Here is a 22,634-nt window from a genome sequence, read left to right on the forward strand (position 1 = left end):
AAGGCCCAATTCACCCCCCCTCTTGATCCATCGATCCTTACACCATGACGGCGGGTTGGTGTGGATTCGGGCGGCGCCGGTTTGGATCCCGCCAGCGGCACGGCGATGCGAGATCTTGCGGCGGCGCTCATAGGAGGCTTGGCGACTGCGCGCAAGGGGGAGGAGCAGGGTAGGGCATCAGCGTGCAAGGGCGATGATGGAGGTGGGGCACGCAGCGGCGGCGGCTGGCGCGAGGACCGGCGGCGGTGCCGATGATTGTTTTTAAAAAAAAATTCAAATTTTTTTGCCAAGTGCTAAATAACACACGACAAAGATTCTTTGCCGAGTGCGCGAGAAAAGGCACTCGACAAAGAGCTGTTTGCCGACCCTCTCTTTGCCGTGTCACCTTTGCCGAGAGTGGCCGTCGGCAAACATTTTGCTGAGTGTTTATTGGCCTTCGCCGAGTGTTTCTAGCACTCGGCATATCAAGGGATTCCGGTAGTGACTTCCGGTCCATCGGCCGGTTGCGCTATAGTTGGAGTACCACGCATGAGACATGGTAGTTCAAGAATAGTCCCAAATAGAAAGTTGATAGTGGGATGAGCTAGCTTAAATAGCCAACTCTAGAAAGCATTACAACATTGGGTTAACCCTTTTACACGAACCGAGGACGAAAGCATGCAGTAAAATGGAGGGAAGTCCATATACTCCCTCCGTTCAATTTTGATTGATATATTTCCATATGGCACAATGACCAAAGGCACCAAGTGAGCTTATCAATCTAATAAATGCAACATAGACTTTTTTTATTGGTCCTTCAATATTTTAACTGGGAACTCCTCGTTACCAGTGCTATTTATTGCCACAGCTCATGTCAATAGCAAATATAGCTATCATTTTTGAACATTTGATCTATGAAAAGTAAATGGAGGGAGTATATGACAACCAATGAAAATAATATACATATAACAACAATACTCTCATTACTTTCGGCTCGTGCCATACTCCGACGCTTGGGGTGACGTTTTTGGCGGAGGTGTCACACCCGGTTTGTAAAAGAAAACCGAATGCATAACTATATGTATGCCAAGATCAAGTTCCATATATATAGTGACGTCATAATGTAATAATGAGCAACAATGTCACGTATAAGAGACTTACAACGAATAAAAGTCTATCAGAGGTACATAGCTTATTCTGGAAATGACGGTTCCAAACTTCACAGGCAATTGACCAGGGGTTGCATATGCCAAGAACTCAGCAGTATCTCCAGCTTCATTGAAACTTCCTTCTCTGAGTAGTGTTGGTATAACAAGGGTGAGCACATGTCATACTCAACAAGTATATTGGAAATAAATGACATGAAAGGCTTAAAACAAGGATATAGATTGGCTGAATAAAGCGGTAAGCATTTTAATTAAAAGTTGAACATTAACACCCTATTTACTAAATCAAGTATGAACCATCCCACATTTATGAAAAAAAAGTATATGTCTGAATAAACAATTGACTTGGAACAATAAATAACTGAATTAATTAATGATTTCCATTAAGTAGACATGTAAGGGTCCGAGCCGCTCTTGATCGTGAGCACGGCTGATATATCAGTTTTCACTCTGTAGAGGTTGCACACTTTACCCACAAGTCACGTAAAAGTTGAAAAGAAATTTAAACCCAACCACGCATGTGCTGATCAGGCACAATACCACACTTAGGTGTGATTGCATAGGGACGCTACGATGCCTTTACAAAAACTTCCCTAACTAGTAGTAGCCCGCTAAGGTTTCAGCTGCTGCGTGGATGACCCTCCACTAAGGCATGACGATTCCCAAACTGTGAAAGAAACCACGGATTTCCCTCCACTGATTCCATTCCATTAACTGTCAACCTCCCCCCAACACCCCATCGATCCCATGACTGTATACTTTTCAAAGCAAACCGTAAAATTATCTACCAATTTACTCTCAGAACTAAAACATGATTTGACATTATATATATGATGAGTTTTTTCTACACTCACGTGTAGCTACTATCATCATCAGTATACCATCATGTGTATGTCTGCATAGTTATTTATCACTTTGAGTATGTTCATCTACTTATTCTAAGATACTTCAAAGGTAGTATATGAAAATTTTCAAAAGTATGTCCACATATGATGTATCCAGGGGCGGATTTAGACCTGTGGCCACTAGGGCCTGGACCCTACTCTTGGGCTGAATTACTGCTAAGAATCAGCCCACAAAATCGTGAACAGTGACACAAATCCCACAGAATCAGTCCACAAGAGTGGTACATTTAGTTCATATAATTCTATACTTTGTAGTTTGTTTTCTTTGGTTATGTATGTAATAATGTAATATCATTCAATTTCAAGAAGTGTTTCTATTGTTGATGAAAGCAACCTAAGTAATTGATGAATTGATCATTGAGATAAAGATCTATCATTTTCTTAATTAGGTAACCGCTTGTTTTAGTCAATTTTACGTTAAATTACAATTGTTGTGTTCAAATGAAGTTTATATGTGCCATTATCTATGCATTTGCACGGTTTAAAATTTTTAGCCGGTACAAATATTTTTTAGTGTTATCTCCGACCCTACCCTTAGACGGATCCTGGCTCCGTCACTGGATGTATCTAATCCAATGAACTGCACCGACCACCTGCTCGACGAATCGCCATTTCTGTCCCCTCCACATATGATGTTGCTTCCCCCTCGCGGGTCGTGGCTGCTGCGACGCTACTTCTGGTCTGCGTCCCCCATGTTGTGGCTTGTAGGCGCGATCGGGGGTGCCATGCTTTTTTTGCGAACATGCCTAAACACGTTTTTCGTTAAGCGAGAGAGAAAACAAAGTACAAAACCAAGTTGATTTCGGAGAAGTGAAAACCAACCCAGTACAACGGACTAGACGATTACATGATAGACAAAGCGCGCCCTGGTGAACTACCTAAAGCAGAAATGACGGGTTCGAGCCGGTGAAAACCCCCCTGGAACCAAGTGTTGACACCGTTTTTGGCACGTGTCAATCTGTTGGGCAAGCGGCCGATAGGAAATGGGCCGGCGCTGGATCAGAAAGGAGAATGGAAGGCATTGGACTTTTTCGGCCAAGATAGCCGTCGCAGCCGATGGAGCTAAGGAAGGAGCTGGCAGATGAAGCCGGCAAATTATCTTTTAGATTTTCTATCATTTGTTTAGGCAAGTTTGTTTCTTGTTTCGCAAGTGTAATCTCGTTGTATAGGCAAGAGAGGTTTAGAGTTAGGCTATAAATAGCTGACCTCCGTCATTTGTAAACTTTCATCAACCACATCCAAACAAAATCCTTTCTTTTCAGCACATCTACATTCATGTCGGCGGCTTCGCCAAACCCTTAGTTGCAGTAGCTTTTTCTCTTTACGAGTTCTTCTCAGCACGTATGTTCCATCACTTGTTGAAAAGTTCCGAGTAAAGTTGCGTAGACGGGTTCATGTTGAAAGTGCATCACTTCTTCCTCCGTTTATAGTACTCCAAGTTATCGAATATGCTAGATCCGTCCGGCGGGGTCTAACTGTTCACCAGTTATTGAGCTCACTAGATCCGTCCGCCGGGGTTTAGTTTGCTCACCAAGTTATTAGTAGATGCTTTCAATCTGTTAGGTTAATTGATCCGTTAATCTTGCTTGTTGTTGCTTTTACCATCAGTTATCAACATCTGTTTAGATCTAGCTAGATTAGCTCGTTTAATCTAGTCTGCTTTAAATTTTTATCACAAGTTAACCAGCCTAGATCCGCTCAATATCGTCTTCTTTCATGTCGTCTTGACCATAGCCAATCGGGTGTTGTCTGCAGGTTACATCATCACAGGCGTGGCTAGCCGATAGCCCCTGGAATTTAATGTTTACCTTTCTTATCAATTGCAAGTCAAATTGACTGGCACACCGAGCGCACCGTACGTGCACCGATTCGGTTCGGTATGATGGAGCAAAGTAGATCTCCTCGGCCCTAGCGTACATGGAGCATCGAGATCCCATCCAGTGGGATTTTCGCATCAACTCCAAGCAACGATCTCATCTACCACCTAAACTAGAACCTCAGCTAGTGTTCTAACGCTATGATCGAATTTTCTGTTGTTCCTTTCTTTCCAGAGCATCCAACAGACCAAGATTACCACCGAGTCAAAACATTGCCGATTATCCTTCTGAATCCTCTTCCTGGCGTCGGTCCACCAAGCGGCCAGCCAATGATCTTGGACAGAGGGCGAGACCGTACCCCAGCCAATCCTTTGGAACAATCTGAACTAGAGATCTCGCGAGAACGGGCATTCTATTAGCAAGTGGTTAATTGTATATGATGATTGTGCGCAAAGGGCACAAGAATTGTCATCATGCAGCCCATGTCTTTTCCTCTGGGCAGCAGTCCAACATCTGTCATGCAGCACTAGCCAAATAAAGAATTTGGATTTGGACGGTGCACGCACCTTGCCAAGTAATCTCTCTCCTTCAACAGGGTGTTGTCCGATGAAAAAGGACTGGTAGGCGGAGGAGGTGGAGAAAACCTTATCTGTAGTCCATTTCCAACATAAACGGTCGGCTCTGTCATCAAGCAGGTGAACTTCTCTTGTCATATCCCACACGATCAGGTAATCGAGAATGACCTGTGCAGTTAGAGCCCCAGATATATCCGTGATCCAGCGATCTCCTTCAAGTGCTTGGGCTACAATTCTCGTTTTTTTATACAAGGACCGACCGCAGCACAAAGACAGGGGGTGATCTCGGAGCGTAAAGAGTATCCTTAAGTACTTGAGAAGAACTAAGGATATGTTCCTAATATTTGGAGGCGAAGATGAGCTCCTTGTAAAGGGTTACACCGATGCTAGTTTTCAAACAGACAAAGATGACTCCAAATCGCAATCCGGTTTTGTTTTCTGCCTCAATGGTGGGGTAGTGAGCTGGAAGAGTTCCAAGCAAGATACGGTGGCTGAATCGACGACAGAGGCCGAGTATATTGCAGCTTCCGAAGCTGCAAAAGAAGCTGTTTGGATTAGAAAGTTTGTTTCTGACTTGGGTGTTGTTCCTAGTGCGTCCAGTCCAGTGGACCTCTATTGTGATAATAGTGGTGCCGTTGCACTAGCAAAGGAGCCTAGAACAACTAAGAAGTCCAGACATATACTGCGAAAGTATCACCTCATCCGTAACTTTGTTGAGAGAGGTGATGTGAAGGTTTGCAAGGTGCACACGGATTCAAATGTTGCTGATCCGTTGACGAAGCCTCTCCCACAACCAAAGCATGAGGCGCACATGAGATCTATGGGTATTAGATACTTACATCAGTGATTCTAGTGTGCGTGGGAGATTTTGTGTCATGAGTATGTTTATGTAATGATAAATAATTGTTATTTGTTCCATGGATGATTATTTTACATTGATTATCAAGTATGTGACTTGTTCGTGAAACTCTTTGTTGAAAATGATATGATTCTAAATTATCCCTAGTTTATGTTGTTGTGTGGGACAACAACGACGTTGAGACTAGCACATGCATTAATTGATGATCATGTTTCACGGATCATGGATATGGAGATATCGGATTAATGATGTGGACACATGTTGGTGAACATGGTGTTGGATTGACCCACTCCAAGACAATGTTGGGATTGTTATTTTGTATGTGCCATCAGTTGTTCTTGAGTGTTATACCTACTGAATCCTTAGACCTGAGATCGCCATTGTTTCTCACTGTGTGTAGTGGTGCATCTTGGGGCTGCTAAACGCTACTCCGTGACTGGGTAGTTACAAAAGCAGCTTACAGGTCTGTCATGAAACATGGAATGGGATGTGAGCGGATCAAGATGGAATTTGCCCCTCCTAGATAACGGGAGAGATATCTCTGGGCCCCTCGAGATAGTTGGATTTGAAAGTGCATGGCCATGCCAAAGTGATTAAAGAGTTAATCATGATGACTAAAGGTTAGTTATGAATAGAATCCACTATTAGATCGAGAGAATGGTCGAGCTATCACAAAGGTGGCACGCATCTCGCTTTGAGCTTGACTGGTATCGTGTGGCAAAGGGATCGGTGTATGAGTATATCTATGGTTCGGCCGATATGATCTTTATGTGTATTTGTGAGTCACTATGCCCTGCTAGGTGCCGCTATTGACTTGTGATTCGGAAATGATTTCCGATCACGACCACCTACACATGAACCTAACGGGTCACACACTTAAGGGGTTTGGAATGTTGGAAAGCTTGCATGTATGATTGTCTCTAGTGCAAGTGGGAGATTGTTGGTGATATGCCCAAGAGCCCATCATCACAATACGGTTTAAAGGCCCAAGTGGATATTGATCCAAGAGGGATTAGGGTTACTAATGGGCCTATGAGATATAATCCCATTAGTACGCCCTATATATATGAGGGAGGGGCTAGGGGGGCGATGACCTGAGCCGCGCCACCTCCCTAGCCGCCGCCCCTCCCTCTCTCTCGGCCGCCGCCCTTGCCGTGCGTGCGGTGCTAGCACACCGACGCCCGGCGTTTCATCCCCGTACGTGTGGACTCCGTGGAGGCGCTGCTGCGACTGCTGCGCTGATCGGCTGCTGGGATCAAGTACGAGGAGCTCGGTTCGTGGGACGTGATCGACTACTTCCTCTACATCGACGCGCGACTTCTTCCGCTGCGCTGCGCGTCTAGTGGTAACGATCTATGATCTTCTACTCGCAAGTATCTTGGGTTTATGCGGTAGTGATGCTAGCGTAGCCTACCCGTTTCCCTACATAAATATCCCTCATATTTCGGTTTGTGGTCCTTAAACACATAATGCATGCTCTAGCGGCATCCCAGCATCAGTTTCTTTATGGAGTCCTACATGCATGGTTGAGAATATGGTTACTACTTGGTACCAGCCTGCTACCCATAAGCTCTTCAACCATATTAACAGATACATAATGCAAAGGGCAACCTCTTTTATATAAGCCAAAAGAATACATGAAGCAATCGTATAACACATAAGTTTAGATGCATGCATGGAGTCAAATACACAGGAGTATCTCGGTTACAGGCTTACAGCAGGACAAAAGGACAGTGTGCATTTGAGATGATGTGCAACAGCTAGCTGAATGCTACCGTGACATGATACGAAAAACTACTCTCTGCATGCATAATTTGAGGCCCAATCAATCAATATATTGATGCCCGTTCTTCTAGTTCCTTCAGCCGGGCCTGCTTCTCCACACAAATTCACCACCAGCATCAAAACTACATCAGCGATCCATTTGATCCGTTCCGGAGCCAAATACCTCGCCGCAGCATCCCTCCCGACATCGTCTGAAACTTTTTGGCAAACTACTGACTAATGCACCGAAGACTACCTTGCTGCCTTGCCAGCGGCCCGGCACTGGTGCCTAATCAGAGAGGCGCGGGACGGGCGATGATGTCCAAGATCAACATAAGTGGGCGATCGGCATAGAGGGCGCTGCCACCGGGGGCGAGGCGAGCGCGGCAGTTAAAAGTGATCGGGTGCTCGTAGTCTAAGAGGGAGAGAGGGTGAATTAGGTAATTTAAAACTTTAACATATAGCTCCAACTATTTTGCACATAAACTTAAACTAAAACATGCTAGCTAGATGTGCAACTACGGTTCTTCTAGTGTGAAACCATCATCCTAAAAGAGTTTTGCAATCTATAGCCAATCCAAGCTTGAACTATACTAAGAAAGTAAAGGTACACAAGTTGCAAAAAATAAATACGGAAACATAAAGAGGGGATGAGAGAAAGCAAACTCTTGACACAATGATATATCCCATGGTATCGGTAGGCAAATGCCACTCCTAGTCCACGTTGTTGAAGCACTCAATCAAGAGTATTGCTTCTCGGCCACCAAGTTTCTTCCGGGGACACTTTGATTTGCTATAAAGAAATGCCACCAAGGCTTACCCAAGTTTCGGGTCACCTTGGCTCCGTTTTCCACTGAAGAGCTTCTCCACGAAGAATGGGGGTCTCCACGTCCCCCGCACAAAGTCGTCGATACCGCTCCACACCAAGCCGGGGGGTCGAAGATGTGCTGACGAGCCACCAAGACTCCAAGAATGGCTGGCGCACTGTGATACACGTTGGTTCACTAAAGAACCAGCTCATAAGACGCAACACATTGCTCTCACACTCTCTCAAGAGCTAATCCTAGCACTAACACTCACAAAGCTTGTGCTAAGCATAAGAATTTGATCAATTTGCACTTCGATGGCTTGGAGATATTTCTTCAATATATATGGGGTTCCTGTAGACTCCAGCAACTCCAAAATAGGGGGGATGACATATATATAGCTCACACACTCGAGGTAGCCGTTTGTAGCCGTTGGACACTTTTCTGCGTAGGCATCGGTTCAACTGGTGGTATGGCATCGGTTCAACTGGTCACACTGAGCTTCTAACTAGTCGTTGAGCTTCTAACAACTGCCTGTTGCACCCGTCGATTAAACCGCTGCTTGAGTATCGGTTTAACCGGTCACACTACGCCCGCTTGATAAACGTTGCACTTGCCTTCTTCTATTGACGTCATTGCACTGATGCTTCTTCCGATGCACCGTACCGACGGTTCAACCGGTGCTGAAGACTTGGCTCCTGTGCACTTGACATGCTCTCTGAGTAATGCCAAGGTCAATGCACCGACGCTTGTTTGTTGTCCATCGGTTTAATCGGTGCTTCTTGATTTTTTCAATTGACTCAGCCACGCATCCTACAATGCACCGATGCCATAGCGTTGGTTTATCCGGTGACCATCAGTTTGACCGATGGCACAACGACGGTTTAACCGGTGCTACCATTTTATACGGTACTCGTCTAATTCAGCGTTTCTTTGAGTTCTTTTTTCGTGTTTTGCTTTGCTAGGGCTTTTTACTTCATCCTTGGAATCTAGATAGATTTATTTGACAAACTTGTTAGTTCCATTGTTTGTGTTATCATTCGATCACTAAAATCATAAAACAATAGTCTAAATAGAGCCATGTTCGTTACAGCAGTCAGGGAGATGGCCAGCCGCTGGGCGACGGCGACGGGGCGAGGTCTCCGATTGGCGCGGGCGGAGGCGTGCGTGCGTTGTGCGGAGGCGGCTGTGCGTGCGTGCGGAGGGGATTCGGACGGCGCCAGATGCACTGTGGACGGCTCCAAACGCCCGGACGCGAGACCATGCGGAAAGCCCGCGCTAAACCACGATCGACGGTCCAAATCATAACTTGACAGCGAGGTAATTGGACGAGCGGTGGGGATCCGCGGACCGCGAGACGAAGGTCGTCGCGCCCGCCGGTCGCACGAAAAAAGTGTCGCCCAATCACTCTTTTCAGGAGTAGAGATTAAGAAGACTTGTGATTTATTCGAGACCCCCTTTTGGGTGTCTAATAGAGACAACATGAACGGCAAAGATAATTTGCTACATTGCTTTAGAAAAGAGCAGCAGAGGCCTCATACAAACATCACGGCAAAATAAATCAACAAATACAACACGGCCGCCGCGGAGAAAGCAAAGAAACCAAAAGTACATATATGCCCACCAGCTACATGTGGGGGCGAGCTGAGCCAACAACCCAAGACGACATTCGATAACAATTTCTTCAAAAGCAGTAGCAAAAACAGACCGCGAAAGTAGCTTCCCTTGCAAGCTAGTTGACGAGCCTGCAGCTCCTCCTGATCTCGCCGTCGCGACCGGTCTTCACGCCAATGGCCGCCATCCTCACCATCGCCTTGGCGAACTTCTTCTCCCAGGAGCCGGCGAACCTCGCGTTGGCGCGCACCATCCTCGCGGTATTGGGCGCCGACAGCAGCGCGGCGTCCGACGTGAACAGCACCTTGCGCGCCAGCACGTTCTTGTAGTACTGGTTGTCCAGCGCGTGCGGGGAGACCACGTCCTCGGACACCGTCGGGTCGTTGCCGGTGGTCGGGTTGGCCGGGCACTGCTTCCTCAGCAGCGTCGCCAGCGGCGTGGCGATGTCGGACGGCGAGGTCAGGCGGGTCTGGACGAAGGACGAGCAGTGGGAGCGGCCAATGGAGTGCGCGCCGGAGAGGACCACCACGTCCTCGACGCTGAGCCCCTTGGCGGCAAAGGCGGAGACGAGGCTGGAGAGGTTGGAGGAGGGGCCGGGGAGGAAGGTGAGGGTATCGCTGGCGAGGGACTTGCGCCCGTCCAGGCGGCCCGCCGGCATGTGGAAGCTGACCTTGGCGTGGCTGAGGAGGTAGGACGCGTCGCGCCCGGCGAAGGCGACGATGTCGGCGCAGGAGACCGTGCCGGGGCAGGCCTTCTCGACGGCGGCCTTGGCCGCGTCGATCACCTCGAACCCCCGCAGGCTGGGGTTGTTGGGCGCCCCCAGCTTCTCCGGCTGCGGGTTCGTCTGCGTTGGGTCGAGGAGGACGGACGCGTCACAGCCCTGCACACGCTCACTTGGTCAATCAGTGACACTGACACGTCACGAATACACAGGACAGCATGGCATTTAGACCTCGTCCTGTGCTTGTCAGCAGAGATCAGAATGGAATGTACCTCGACGAAGCAGTCGTGGAAGAGCATGCGGATGAGGCCGGCGCCGACGCCGGGGTTGGCGCGCACGGCCTTCTTCACCTCGGCCCTCACGAGGGCCTCGGCCCTGGGGCATGTCGTCCTGTAGTAGCCCACCTGGAGGCCGTGGCACGCCGTGGCCAAAACCAGGGCGCACGAGACTGCCAAGCAGAGCTTAATGCTGACAGCCATGACTGTCGTCTTAGCACTTAACAGCTGGAGGCTGGAGCTAATCAATTCAAGGACGGCAAATGATCAAGTCCACACCCTACTACAGCTAGAACTGTTAAGATCGAGCTGAAGAGTGAGGTAGCTGCTGTGTCGGTCCACGCTTCAGATGCGTATTTATAGATATGGTAGAAGAGTAGGTGCTGATCGATGCATGGAATGGACGTTTTGGGATACTGTATTATTAGCCGTACCTTTATTTGGCTGGAGCTATATATAATACTGTTACGCAGCTAGCTAGCTTTAATACGCGGCGGCTACGAGCAACCAAACCAAACACGGGTAGTCATGCTGGCAGAGTGCTTTAGCCACGTTTACGCCATAGATTAAGCCATCCTCTCTGCTTCCTTTTGCAGCTCATGAACCATACTCTACACAAGTGCTTCTCTCGGGAACGCCAATAAAGAGGACACGTATTGTTTTCTACAGGTACGTTGCTTTTTTCTGACAGCATGTACTGTCGAACAGAAATGATTACGCAGAGCTCAATCGATTACGATTATTGGACTAATGTCGTCTAGCTCGGTGATCCAACAACCACGCGAGAGGACTGACTAAACTAGTAGACAAATTGCATAGCTGTAGCGTAAAGACGACATGCAACATGCCAACATGCACACATTTCATGTGATTTTAGTACTGGGGAGGAACATCACTGGCACTAGCTTCTCTCCTGAATCAATATATAATGGTTCTACAGTAAACTTCATGTGTCTCAAAGAGATACGGGGAACATGCATGCATGAACACTGATGAGGATTTAAATCTATATGAGTAAATTGGTCGAAGAAAATCAAAACGTGGATGTCTCCATTTAGGTCCTTTATGGACCAAAGAATTCACAAAATACTGGAGCAATAGGAGAAACATTGAAACATTCAATTCTATGGAACAATGAAAAACACTTGAAAACGGCTGGAATGGCCGTTTGAACTGTGTGCACAGAAGAAACATGAGAACTAGATAAGAGAATGTGCCATAAAGGAAACTTTCCAGGAGGCCTACCTCTTGGTATAATTCCTCTAAAATTCAAGCTATTTCATGGGAATTTCATATGCTGAATGGCTTCTTCATATGGAAAAATGGATCCAAATCATGGAAAATTTCTGCTCTTTTCTTTGTTATACACTCGGGTCCTAACATTTCTCTGTTCACACTACCAGAAAATGTCTCATTCGTCCCTGGCTATTTGTACCGGTCGTAATTTGGTCCGGTACTAAACTTGTCCCGATGCCATTTTAGTACCGGATCCAAATTTGAAAGCCCTCAGAGTCAATTTAGTACCAGGCCAAGCCACCGGCCGGTACTAAATGATGCATTTTAGTACCGGTCGGTGTTACCGGCCGGTACTAAAATGGCGCGTCCATTTAGTACTGGCCGGTAACACCGACCGGTACTAAAAATGCGTCATTTAGTACCGGCCGGTGGCTTGGACTATTACTAAATGGTCCTCCACGAGTTGGTTCAAAATGAAAGCATATCTTACCTAGTCACATGTGATGCATAGGTGAGACGGTAAGGAAGTAACGCGCAAGGCCGGAGGTCACGCGCATTTATGCATTAAAAATTCGCGTGACTTGTGACTTTTTTTGCTCATCCCTTTTTTCTTTAATTTTTGCATGCAAAACCGTTTAGTACCGGTCGGTGTTACCGATCGGTACTAAACGGTCACTTTAATACCGGGCATTTTGACCGGTACTAAATGGCATTAAATGGCATGCCATTTAGTACCGACCCGGCGATACCGGTCAGCCGCCCGGTACTAAACGGGGGTTGCTGACCGGTACAAATGTTAGATTTTCTAGCAGTGTCATGGTCCCTTATGCTTATCTTCAACTTTGATTTCTATTATTTATTGGACGTCTCGAGGCCCAGCTGCATTGCTACACGCAATGTCTACTGTGACAGCTATTGGACCCAAATCTCATCATGGCCCATGAAGTAGAAGGTTACAAGGATGAAGGGCCATTTTCAAGCTAACTACGGACAAAGTTATAAGCGTGGCCCAACCTATAGCTCCTTCCAACAAATTACCCTACACTACCAAAAAAACGATTTGTAGCAATGCCCCGATTTTTTAGGAGCGGGTCATAATGTAATCCTTTGCTACAAATGGAGCAGGGTTACTGTAACAACCGACCCGCCCCTGGAAAAGCATTTGTTGGGGCGGGTTAGGGGTGATCCGCCACTACAAATGATATTTTCATGTGCGGGTCATCCACTCACCCACCCATAAAAAATGCACGATAAAAGATTAGTGGTACAATAATAGATCGGGTTTTAAATATTTCTATTTAGTACAAGTTAAATTTACTTTTTCCAATATCAACACATATGTAAATATGAATGTGATTGTAATTTAGTTAGCAATTAATTTAGTGAATTAACATTATGTAGTGAATGTGAATTTAGTTTCAATTTGAAAATTAAATATGGTTAGTGAATTAGCCAGCGAAAAAACAAGCATATAAATTGAATGTGAAATTTCATGTCGATGTGAATGTAAATTGAATGTGAAATTTGAATATGAATGTAACTTGAATGTCAAATTGGATACGTGAGTGTGAGTATATGAATGCAGTTATTTCTTTTTATCCATCATAATATACATGTGATATTGTGAAATATAATTTCAGTGTGAAATTGGAATATGGTTAGTTCATTTTCCATTTCAATAATAAAAGTTAGTAAATTAGTGAAAGTATCATAGTTATTTTTTTAAGTGAATGTATCATGTAGTTTCAATTGTATTTGTCGATGTGAAATGTTTTATCAGTAGATCATAATACAAATGCTAGTTCAAATAGCTCATAAATGTATCTCTTGTTCTAGGTAAGTATTTTTGGTAAAATGTAAGGAAGTATTTGAAGTTATTATTTCATAATGGCTTATTGTTCAGATGAAGAATAGAGAGTTACTTTATGTTATTTTGTTAGGGCTCCTAATAAGTCTACAATTAGTAATAGTAAGAATGGCGTGTGGTGATGCACCCACATGTCGTGGGATGGATCGGGGATGATGAACCAAGAAATACTTTTCTGTTTAACATTGAATTACACAGTATAACTCAGACACTCACAATGAACGGACGTATGCAATCCCGACTCCTATGAGCATCTTCGAAGACTAAGCAATATTAAAAAAAAATCGCCCCCATGGGGAGTTCAACCCAAGACCTCAGGTGCTACCGAGTCTTTTGTAACCACTAGGCTATAAGCCATTTCACCTTTTTTTTAGCATTAGGCTGTAAGCCATTTCACCTTTTTTTTTACCATTACGAATAGATATAGACAGACGGAGATATATGAACATAATGCTTGATGCCAGTATGGTTCACAGTCTTTTTTCTACTGTGACTGGCTATACCTGGAGTCATTGTTTAAGAAATAATTAACAGGTAATGTGTTTACCATTTTGCGACTGGGAGGGTCTGGGCTCCTTTGTTCGAAACACACATATTAAACACACATATTAGTATTGGTAGGTGTTACCATTCGGTGCTAAAGGTCTATCATTGGTTAGTTTAAAAGGAAAAGCATCCATCTTCCAATCATAATTCTTGTATAGATGAGATGCTAAGGAAGGTACGCATGAGGCAATAGGTCCCAAGTTCAAACCCTTCAAAACCTCATACATTTGAAATATTTGCTCCCTTGCGGGCTCCTGAAGGTGATCTCCAAGTTCCTCAGGCTTGTGGTTATCGATGCTGGTTTGAGATCGACAACTCGTGAGTTCTCAAATGCTGATCCCGAAGGTCTCGAGTGGCTCAGGTTCGCCTTTCAGAGCCCATTCAGGACCTTCGTCCATCTGAGCTTCACCCTGAAAAGAAGTTTGAGGGAGAAAGATGATTGCAAGGATTGAATGTCCTCGTTGTTATCGTTGAGTCACTCCTGGCAAGACTGAAACCTTCGGGTCCTATTCTCCGAACACAGTGATCCCCAACAATTAAAAACAAGAGAAAGAAAGCAGAGATAAGACCCCTCGGAACTCTGTGGTTCACATATCAGGATAAGACCCTTTGCAGCTATAGCTTTCGGACATGCTTTTTTCTGGCCTTCGGCTTTTAGAGACGACGCAGAACACATTGTGAAAATGTGCCAAGTTTGTCAAATGATGGGACCCAAGTCAAACAGACCTTCAAAACCTTCACAGCGATAATCTCTGGCATGGCCACTGCAAAGATGGGGGATGGACCTTGTTGGCCCCCTCCCAACAGCTCAAGGCAACTAAAAGTATGCAGTCGTTGTTGTTGAATACTTCACCAATCACCAGATCGATATCAGAGCAAAGCCTCTAGTGAACATAACCTCTGAGGGAATTCACAAAGTTTTCTGGCAAAACATCATATGCAGATTTGGAGTACCCAAAGAGCTCATAGTTGACAATGGCAAATAATCTGATTCATAGTTCTTCAAAGAATTTTGTCACATTGTCAGTATGAAGGTCATATTTGTCTCTGTCTACTATCTACAATCAAATGGGACAGTCGAAAGAGCAAATGGGATAATCTTCTCAAGCATCAATAAAATGCATGTTCAATCTGAATAGGGGAAGTGGGCAGATGAATTGTCAAAAGTTGTATGGTCGCACAACACCTCCGAGTCCAAGGCAACTAAGTTCACACCATTTAGACTCCTCTATGGAGCTGAACCCCACAAGAGCTCAAACATCGAAGCCTCATGTCACTAAACAAGAAGAAAGAAGTGCAACCTTCGGAAGAAGCAATTCTTTTAGAGCTTGATATGATACAAGCATAAGAGAACCATAGCAAATACCAGCAACAAACCAAAAAATGGCGAGACAAAAAAGTTGTAAGAAAGGACATCTCAGTGAGAGATTGGGTCCTAAAAAGAAAACCAAATGCTAAAAACGTTGGCAAACTCCAATCCAAATGGGATGGACCATATTTGGTGATAAAAAGAAATAGACTAGGATCCTACCATCTGGCAGACAACGAAGTTAAAGAGCTAGAGCATTCATGGAATGCCGATAGACTCAAAAAATACTATGTGTAGTCTAACATTGTAAGCAAGTATGGGTTGCAGATCTATAAGGAACTCCATACCTTTCATATTTTCCTTTCTTCTTTCTTTAGTCTTCAAGAGCCTTACTCTTTTCCTCACAAACGGGGACTCCACATCGAAGGTGAGGTTTTTAACGAGGCGGGCCCAATGTAAACTCTGAAACTGAGCAAAGAGTTGTATCCCCTAAAATTTCACATCTTGGGTTGAGGCAACTATAAAGTTGAAAACATTGACCATTGCATAACTGCTTGATCAATTTACTTAAGTTAGCAAAGCTCGCATACTCCGTGAACTTTGCATACTTATGTGAAAAGTGCAATAAGCACTCAAAAAGCCAAGGGTTGTTGGCTCTAAGGGGTTCAAACCAAAAACACCTTCGCAAGTGCAATAATCACTCAAAAAGCCAAAGGACTATCGACTCTAAGGGGTTCGAAGCCAAAACACCTTCGTCCAACTTAACATAAAGTGCAATAATCATCGAAAATGCCAAGGGGTTGTTGATCGTAAGGGGCTCGAAGACAAAGCACCTTGGGCCAACTAGACTTAAAGCTAAGGGGCTATCCCCCCCCCCCCACACCCACCCACACACAAGGCAAAACACTCTTGGCACAATTTCCGAAATATTTCTCTGTACCGCCTAATACCTTCGAGCGGCACAAACAAGGGGTGAGGGGGGGGGACATTTTTCAAAAATTGTCTCAGCTCCCCAATTCATGTCAAACATGAATCCATTTAGTTCACTACCTTTGGGAAACAGGAACTATGGAGGGAAGAGACGTGTTTCAAAAGTAGTACCCGTCACCCGAAGCTACGACGATAGTGCGCTAGAGAAGATTCTTCATCATTACAAAAGGCTTATGTCAAAAAGGACAAAGCCAGCTCATTTTGGGCAAAAGGCTAGAAAGATGTTTTTAATTTTTCTCAAAAATCATCCCTGCAATCGGAGCCAATCGGCAAAAATCTTTCCCCCTCATCCTATGCTGACAATGCTCAAACAGGATATTCACATACATCCACCAGTTGCATGCATGATTGTATAAATCAATCAACATAGTTTAGATCCACCGTACATCACTGCAAGGATTCACTAACACTAGCGCCTGGGTGAGCAAAGCTATAAAGCTCCCACGCATATATATCCAGACGCCATGACACGTTCACAGTGCGCACGCAGTGGAGGAACATTAGAAACATGCCTTACGACCACAAGCACCTGACCAAAAGTTACGAACAAATTACATCAGTCATCAACGGTTCATATTTTTCTCATGAAAACATTTCTCTATCCCTACACTTTCGGATCACTAAGCCTAGCTTCACCACCATCAACAACTTCAGATCCTCGAGCAATGTCCTTCAAAGTCATTTCCACTGTTTTACCAGCATCATCAATCTTGCTCTCCTACACGAAGCAAACAAGGCCATCGTTATAATCACTAACAAAAACATGGACAAACACACACCTCTTGAAAAATAAAAATAAAATACATACCCTCTCTAGCTGAGCAGCAGCAATTGCGTGCAGCCCATCACTCCCTGAAACCTTCCAAAATGTAACTCACTACCAAAAATCCTTTGTTTGACGAGTGCTATCCTTCGGGCACTCGGCAAAGAGCTTGTTTGCCGAGTGCTGCACGAAAAACACTTGGGAAAGAAATAGCACTCGGCAAACAACTGATTTGTCGAGTGCCAAAAGTTAAACACTCGGCAAAAATAAGATATGACACTCGGCAAAAATAAAACACTCCGCAAATATTTTTTTTAAAAATGAATCAGAATAAATTTAGAAGAGTTTGCTGAGTGCCCCAGATCTGGCACTCGGCGAACCACAAGTTTGCCGAGTGCCAGATCTGGGGCACTCGGAAAACTCACTTTCCATAAAAGAGCCCCCGTCCCTCTCTCTCTCCTGACGCCCCCTCCCCTCCCTCTCCCGACGCCCCATCCCCTGCCTCCGTCAGATCTGCTCCCTCCATCTCCCTATCCCGACGCCCCCACCCCCTCCCCTCCCTCTCCCGGTGCCGCCGGTCCCCGTTCCCAGGCCCAACGCGCGGTCCTCTCCCTGGCGGCCGGTGCCCTCCCTCTCGCGGCTCCTCTCCTCCCCCCCTCCACTCGTCCCTCACCGGAGATCTATTCCGGTGAGGAGGGTCGGTGGGGTGAGGAGCAGCGGCCGCAGCTAGCATAAGCTCCGACGCGCCCCTCTCTTGAGGCCAAGCTCAAATGTAGCATTGGTGGTGGATGAGGCTCTCTCTCTCTCTCATCCGGCAGGGCCACGGCAGCAGGCAGGCCATGTGTAAGCATCTAGGCCCTCTAGGTATGTTTCGGTGATTAATGACAACCATTATTGTGACTAATGAGTTTGTGCAGCTTAATAGATCATTATCGCTCATTTGGTCATATGTCAAAAGAGGCCCCTCAATTTCGTTTATTCAAAAAGGAGATCTTGGGTTTCAACTCAAACATATAACAAGACTAAGGATCTTTCTAGTCCTAAGTGTCGTAAGGATGAGAAGGACACTTAGGTTAGTATAGGTTTTATAGTTTTGTAGTGATCGCACTATTAAGAGGGGTTAAGGTCAAGTAACTTGAGCACGGACATGGTCATTTGAAAATGGATGCACACTATGGTCACTCAGGTTCCTAGAAGTTCAAATAAGTGGTTTTCAACTTATATCTCAAGAATATTTGGATTTCACTCAAGACTCAAATCAGAAAAGGAAAAATCAGAAAAAGTCTATACACCGGTTTAACTGACGCTTCCATTTTTCTATACGTCGGTTAAACACAGTCAGCAGAGTCTGGACAGGTTCTATACACCGGTTAAACTGATGATGTTTGAATTAACGTCGGTGCATTAGTCCAGAGTTGGTTTTTCCAGGGTATTTCAAGTTCTATACAACGGTTAAACCGACAGTGTTTGAAATAAAACGTCGGTGCAATTGACCAGTGAGATGGTTTTTCTAGGGATTTCAGAAGTTGTACTCACCGGTTAAACCGACGATGGATTTGAGTTAACATCGGTGCAGTTGTCCAGAGACTTGGTTTTTCAGTTGATCAGTGGACAACTACACTCACCGGTTAAACCGATGATATGTCGGTTAATCTGTCCAAGTTGTAATGGCTAGTTTTCAGAATGGGCAGTTTACATTCATCGATTAAACCGACGCTGACTATTGGAGGTACGTCGGATTAACCGACGCTAAGCAGTTTTCTGGCAGCTTTTCTCCAATGGCTCTATTCGTGTGAGCTGCCTATATATACCCCTCCAATGGGTCATTTTGCACACTCTTGACACCAGACAACATTTCATACACTCATATATTATTGAGAGCCACCTTGAGCTTCATCTTCCACACATTTGTTCATTCAATCATTCAAGAAGCAAGACTAAGGACTTGAGTAGAGAGAAGCTTGTGTGCATCCGTTCTTGGTGATCGGTTCTTGCTCAAGTGAAGACCCTAGCTTGTTACTCTTGGTGATTGGTAGCACCTAGGCGATCTTGGTGATTGAAGGTGTTTCTTCCGGAGCTTGCCAAGGATTGTGGGAGCCCGAAGAAGGTTGTACGTGGCTTGAGCTCCACCACGCCAGGATGGTGAACAGAGACTCTTAGTGAGCGCCCAAGTCTCGCTGACATGGGAGGTAACAATACTCTTAGTGAGTGTCACAACATGGATTAGGGGTGTGTGCCAACACATCGACACCACGGGAAAAAATCCGGTTGTCTCTTGTCCACTCTTTCATTTCAAGCACTTACTTTCATGCAATTATTCATGTGCTTGACCTTAGAGATCATAACTTAGCTCTACCTTGCTTAGTTTCTTATCTTGTTGTATCTTTGCTAGCTTGTGTAGTTTGCTTTGTTAGCCGGTTGGTGAATTGAGCCTTTCTAGCATTGCATAGGCTAAGGTTGTTTTAATTATTTTAGAATTTTGAAAAAGGCCCAATTCACCCCCCCTTTTGGTCCATCGATCCTTACACCATGACGGCGGGTTGGTGTGGATTCGGGCGGCGCCGGTTTGGATCCCGCCAGCGGCACGGCGATGCGAGAACTTGCGGCGGCGCACCTAGGAGGCTTGGCGACTGCGCGCAAGGGGGGGAGCAGGGTAGGGCATCAGCGTGCAAGAGTCATGACAAGAAGACCAAGCTCTTCCCAAAGAAGAAAGGACACACCAAGAGAATCTTCTTAGTGGAAAAACAAGAATGGGTGACCGATGTCTCATCAAGCGAAGATTCAAGTGATGAAGAAGACATCGTCACCATCGCCCTCACCAATGAAGAACCACCGCTACCTCCGCCTCCCATGTGCCTCATGGCAAAAGGTAACACAAAGTTATGTGAGGTGGATAGTGAAGATGATAGTGATGAGGAGCTTGACCCTTATGAGTTTACTGACCTCATTAATGAGTATACATCCGTCATCAAGAGGGAAAAGGGCAAAGTCAAGATTCTTGAGAGCACTCATGCCAAGTTAGAGCTTGCCCACTCCGACTTGCTTGGCAAGTACAATGACTTGCTCAAAAAGCACAATGAGTCACTTGTACTTGCTAAGCAAGTTGAAGAGAGCCATAAAAAGCTTAAACAAGAGCATAGGGAGTTGGCTCACAAGTATCAAGAACTTGAATTTGCCTATGAAGCAATTGACCCAAGTCTTGAGAACTTTGTCAATGAAACCATTGAAAAGGTCAATGCTTCTACTTCATGTGATGACCTACTCATTAATGCAAATGCCACTAATATTGTGCCCGAGCTTGCTCCTTCTAGGGAAAAGGAATTGATGGATCAAGTGGCAAGCCTCAAGAGTAGTGTGGAGAAGCTCTCAAGAGGAGAATACATCCACAAGGAAATTCTCTTCAACAATGCACGTGACTATGGCAAGAGAGGTCTTGGTTCATTTCTGGAGCCAAATCGAGGCACCACTCCTTCTCTAGAGATCAAGACTAGCTTCATCAAGGAAGTTGGTTCATATTGCCAACATTGCCAAGTCACCGGGCACCACACTAGGGAGTGCACCTTACCATCACGCCCTCTTCCAAATTTACCAAAGAATTACTCATCAATGTTTCAAAATAACCATTTTCTTTTGAGTAAAGTGAAGGGCAAGGTGAAGGCCAAATTCATTGGCAAAATTACTAAGGAGTCAAAGAAGAAGCTCCCCAAGCAACTTTGGGTCCCAAAAGCTTTTGTCACACATGTGCTAGGCCCAAAGCTTGTTTGGGTTCCAAAAACTCAAAAGTGAATTCTCATGTGTGTAGGTGAACTACAAAGCCGGTGGAAAACATTGGGTACTTGATAGCGGTTGCTCTCAATACATAACCGGCAATGATAGCATGTTCACCTCTCTTTAAGACCCCGGCGATCATGAATATGTCACCTATGGTGATAACTCAAGGGGGAAAGTCTTAGGTTTGGGTAGAATAGCTATTTCTAAAGACTTATCTATTTCTAATGTCTTGTTTGTAGAAGCACTTAGTTTTAATCTTATTTCTATTGCTCAATTATGTGATCTTGGACTAACGTGTACCTTTGACAAGAATGGTGTTGTAGTAACTCTTGAAGAAGACAAGTCATTGGTGTTCACGGGGTTTAGGCATGGCAACATTTACTTGGTGGATTTCTCTTCAAAGCAAACAAGCACCATGACATGCCTCTTCACCAAGTCGTCTCTTGGGTGGCTTTGGCATAGAAGATTTGCTCATATTGGCATAAGCAACCTCAAGAAAGGCCACAAGAGAGGGATGATCACCGGCTTGAAGGACGTCACTTTTGACAAGAACAAGCTATGTAAGGCATGTCAAGCTGGGAAGCAAGTTCCAACACATCATCCCATCAAGACGATGTTGTCTACCTCCAAGCCGCTCGAGCTACTACACATGGATCTCTTTGGTCCAACTACATACAAGAGCATTGGTGGTAACCTCTATTGTCTAGTAATCGTTGATGATTTTTCACGTTATACTTGGGTCATGTTTCTAGGCGATAAGGGTGAAACTCCGGAAGTCTTCAAGACATTTGCAAGAAGAGCTCAAAGGGAGTACAACTCCCCAATTGTGAAGATCCGGAGTGACAACGGCACCGAGTTCAAAAATATGAAGATTGAAGAATGGTGCGATGAAGAGGGCATCAAGCATGAGTTCTCTGCCACCTACACGCCTCAACAAAATGGAGTGGTGGAAAGAAAGAACAAGACACTCATCACTCTAGCAAGAGCAATGTTGGATGATTATGGCACGTCCGAGAAGTTTTGGGCGGAAGCAATCAACACAGCGTGCCATGCATCCAATCGAGTGTATCCCCACCGACACCTCAAGAAAACTCCATATGAGCTCATCACCGGGAAGAAACCAAATATATCCTACTTTCGAGTCTTTGGTTGCAAATGCTTCATCTATAAGTAGAAAAGGCTCGGTAAGTTTGAGAGTAGATGTGATGAAGGTTTCTTTCTTGGTTATGCATCAAACTCCAAAGCATATAGAGTATTCAATCAAACCTCCGGGTTAGTTGAAGAAACATGTGATGTGGAGTTTGATGAATCTAATGGCTCCCAAGAGGAGGTTGTTGGCTATGACAATGTAGGTGATGAGGAGATTGATGAAGCTTTGAAGAAGATGTCCATTGGGGATATCAAGCCGGAAGAGGTGCATGAAGGCAATGATCAAGGGGGAGGACCTTCCTCATCTACACCAAGCACCTCCACGGCACCCCAAGTGGATGAAGATCAAGAAAAAGATGATCCACAACCTCAAGAAAATATGCCAACACCAACACCCCAAGTCCAAGAACAAGTAGAGTAAAATGTTCCACCACAAGCACAAGTCACCCATGATCCACCCCAACAAGCATCCACGCAAGTACCGCTAGTGAAGCATGGTCGCATCTCCAAGGATCATCCAAT

The 22,634-nt window shown here is 45.1% G+C and overlaps 1 protein-coding gene across 1 annotated transcript; it reads right to left on the reverse strand.

The window, feature by feature from the left end:
- Positions 1-9,354: 9,354 nt before the first annotated feature.
- On the reverse strand, positions 9,355-10,803 carry LOC120706938 (peroxidase 2-like). The gene is made up of 2 exons (XM_039991698.1): positions 10,479-10,803; positions 9,355-10,365 (listed from the first exon to the last, which is right to left on the reverse strand). Exons 1-2 carry the CDS (start codon positions 10,683-10,685, stop codon positions 9,604-9,606), a joined length of 969 nt encoding a protein of 322 aa, XP_039847632.1. The 5' UTR covers positions 10,686-10,803; the 3' UTR covers positions 9,355-9,603.
- Positions 10,804-22,634: the final 11,831 nt, after the last annotated feature.

This window comes from Panicum virgatum, chromosome 5K, assembly GCF_016808335.1.
Source record: "Panicum virgatum strain AP13 chromosome 5K, P.virgatum_v5, whole genome shotgun sequence".
Lineage (NCBI taxonomy): Eukaryota > Viridiplantae > Streptophyta > Magnoliopsida > Poales > Poaceae > Panicum > Panicum virgatum.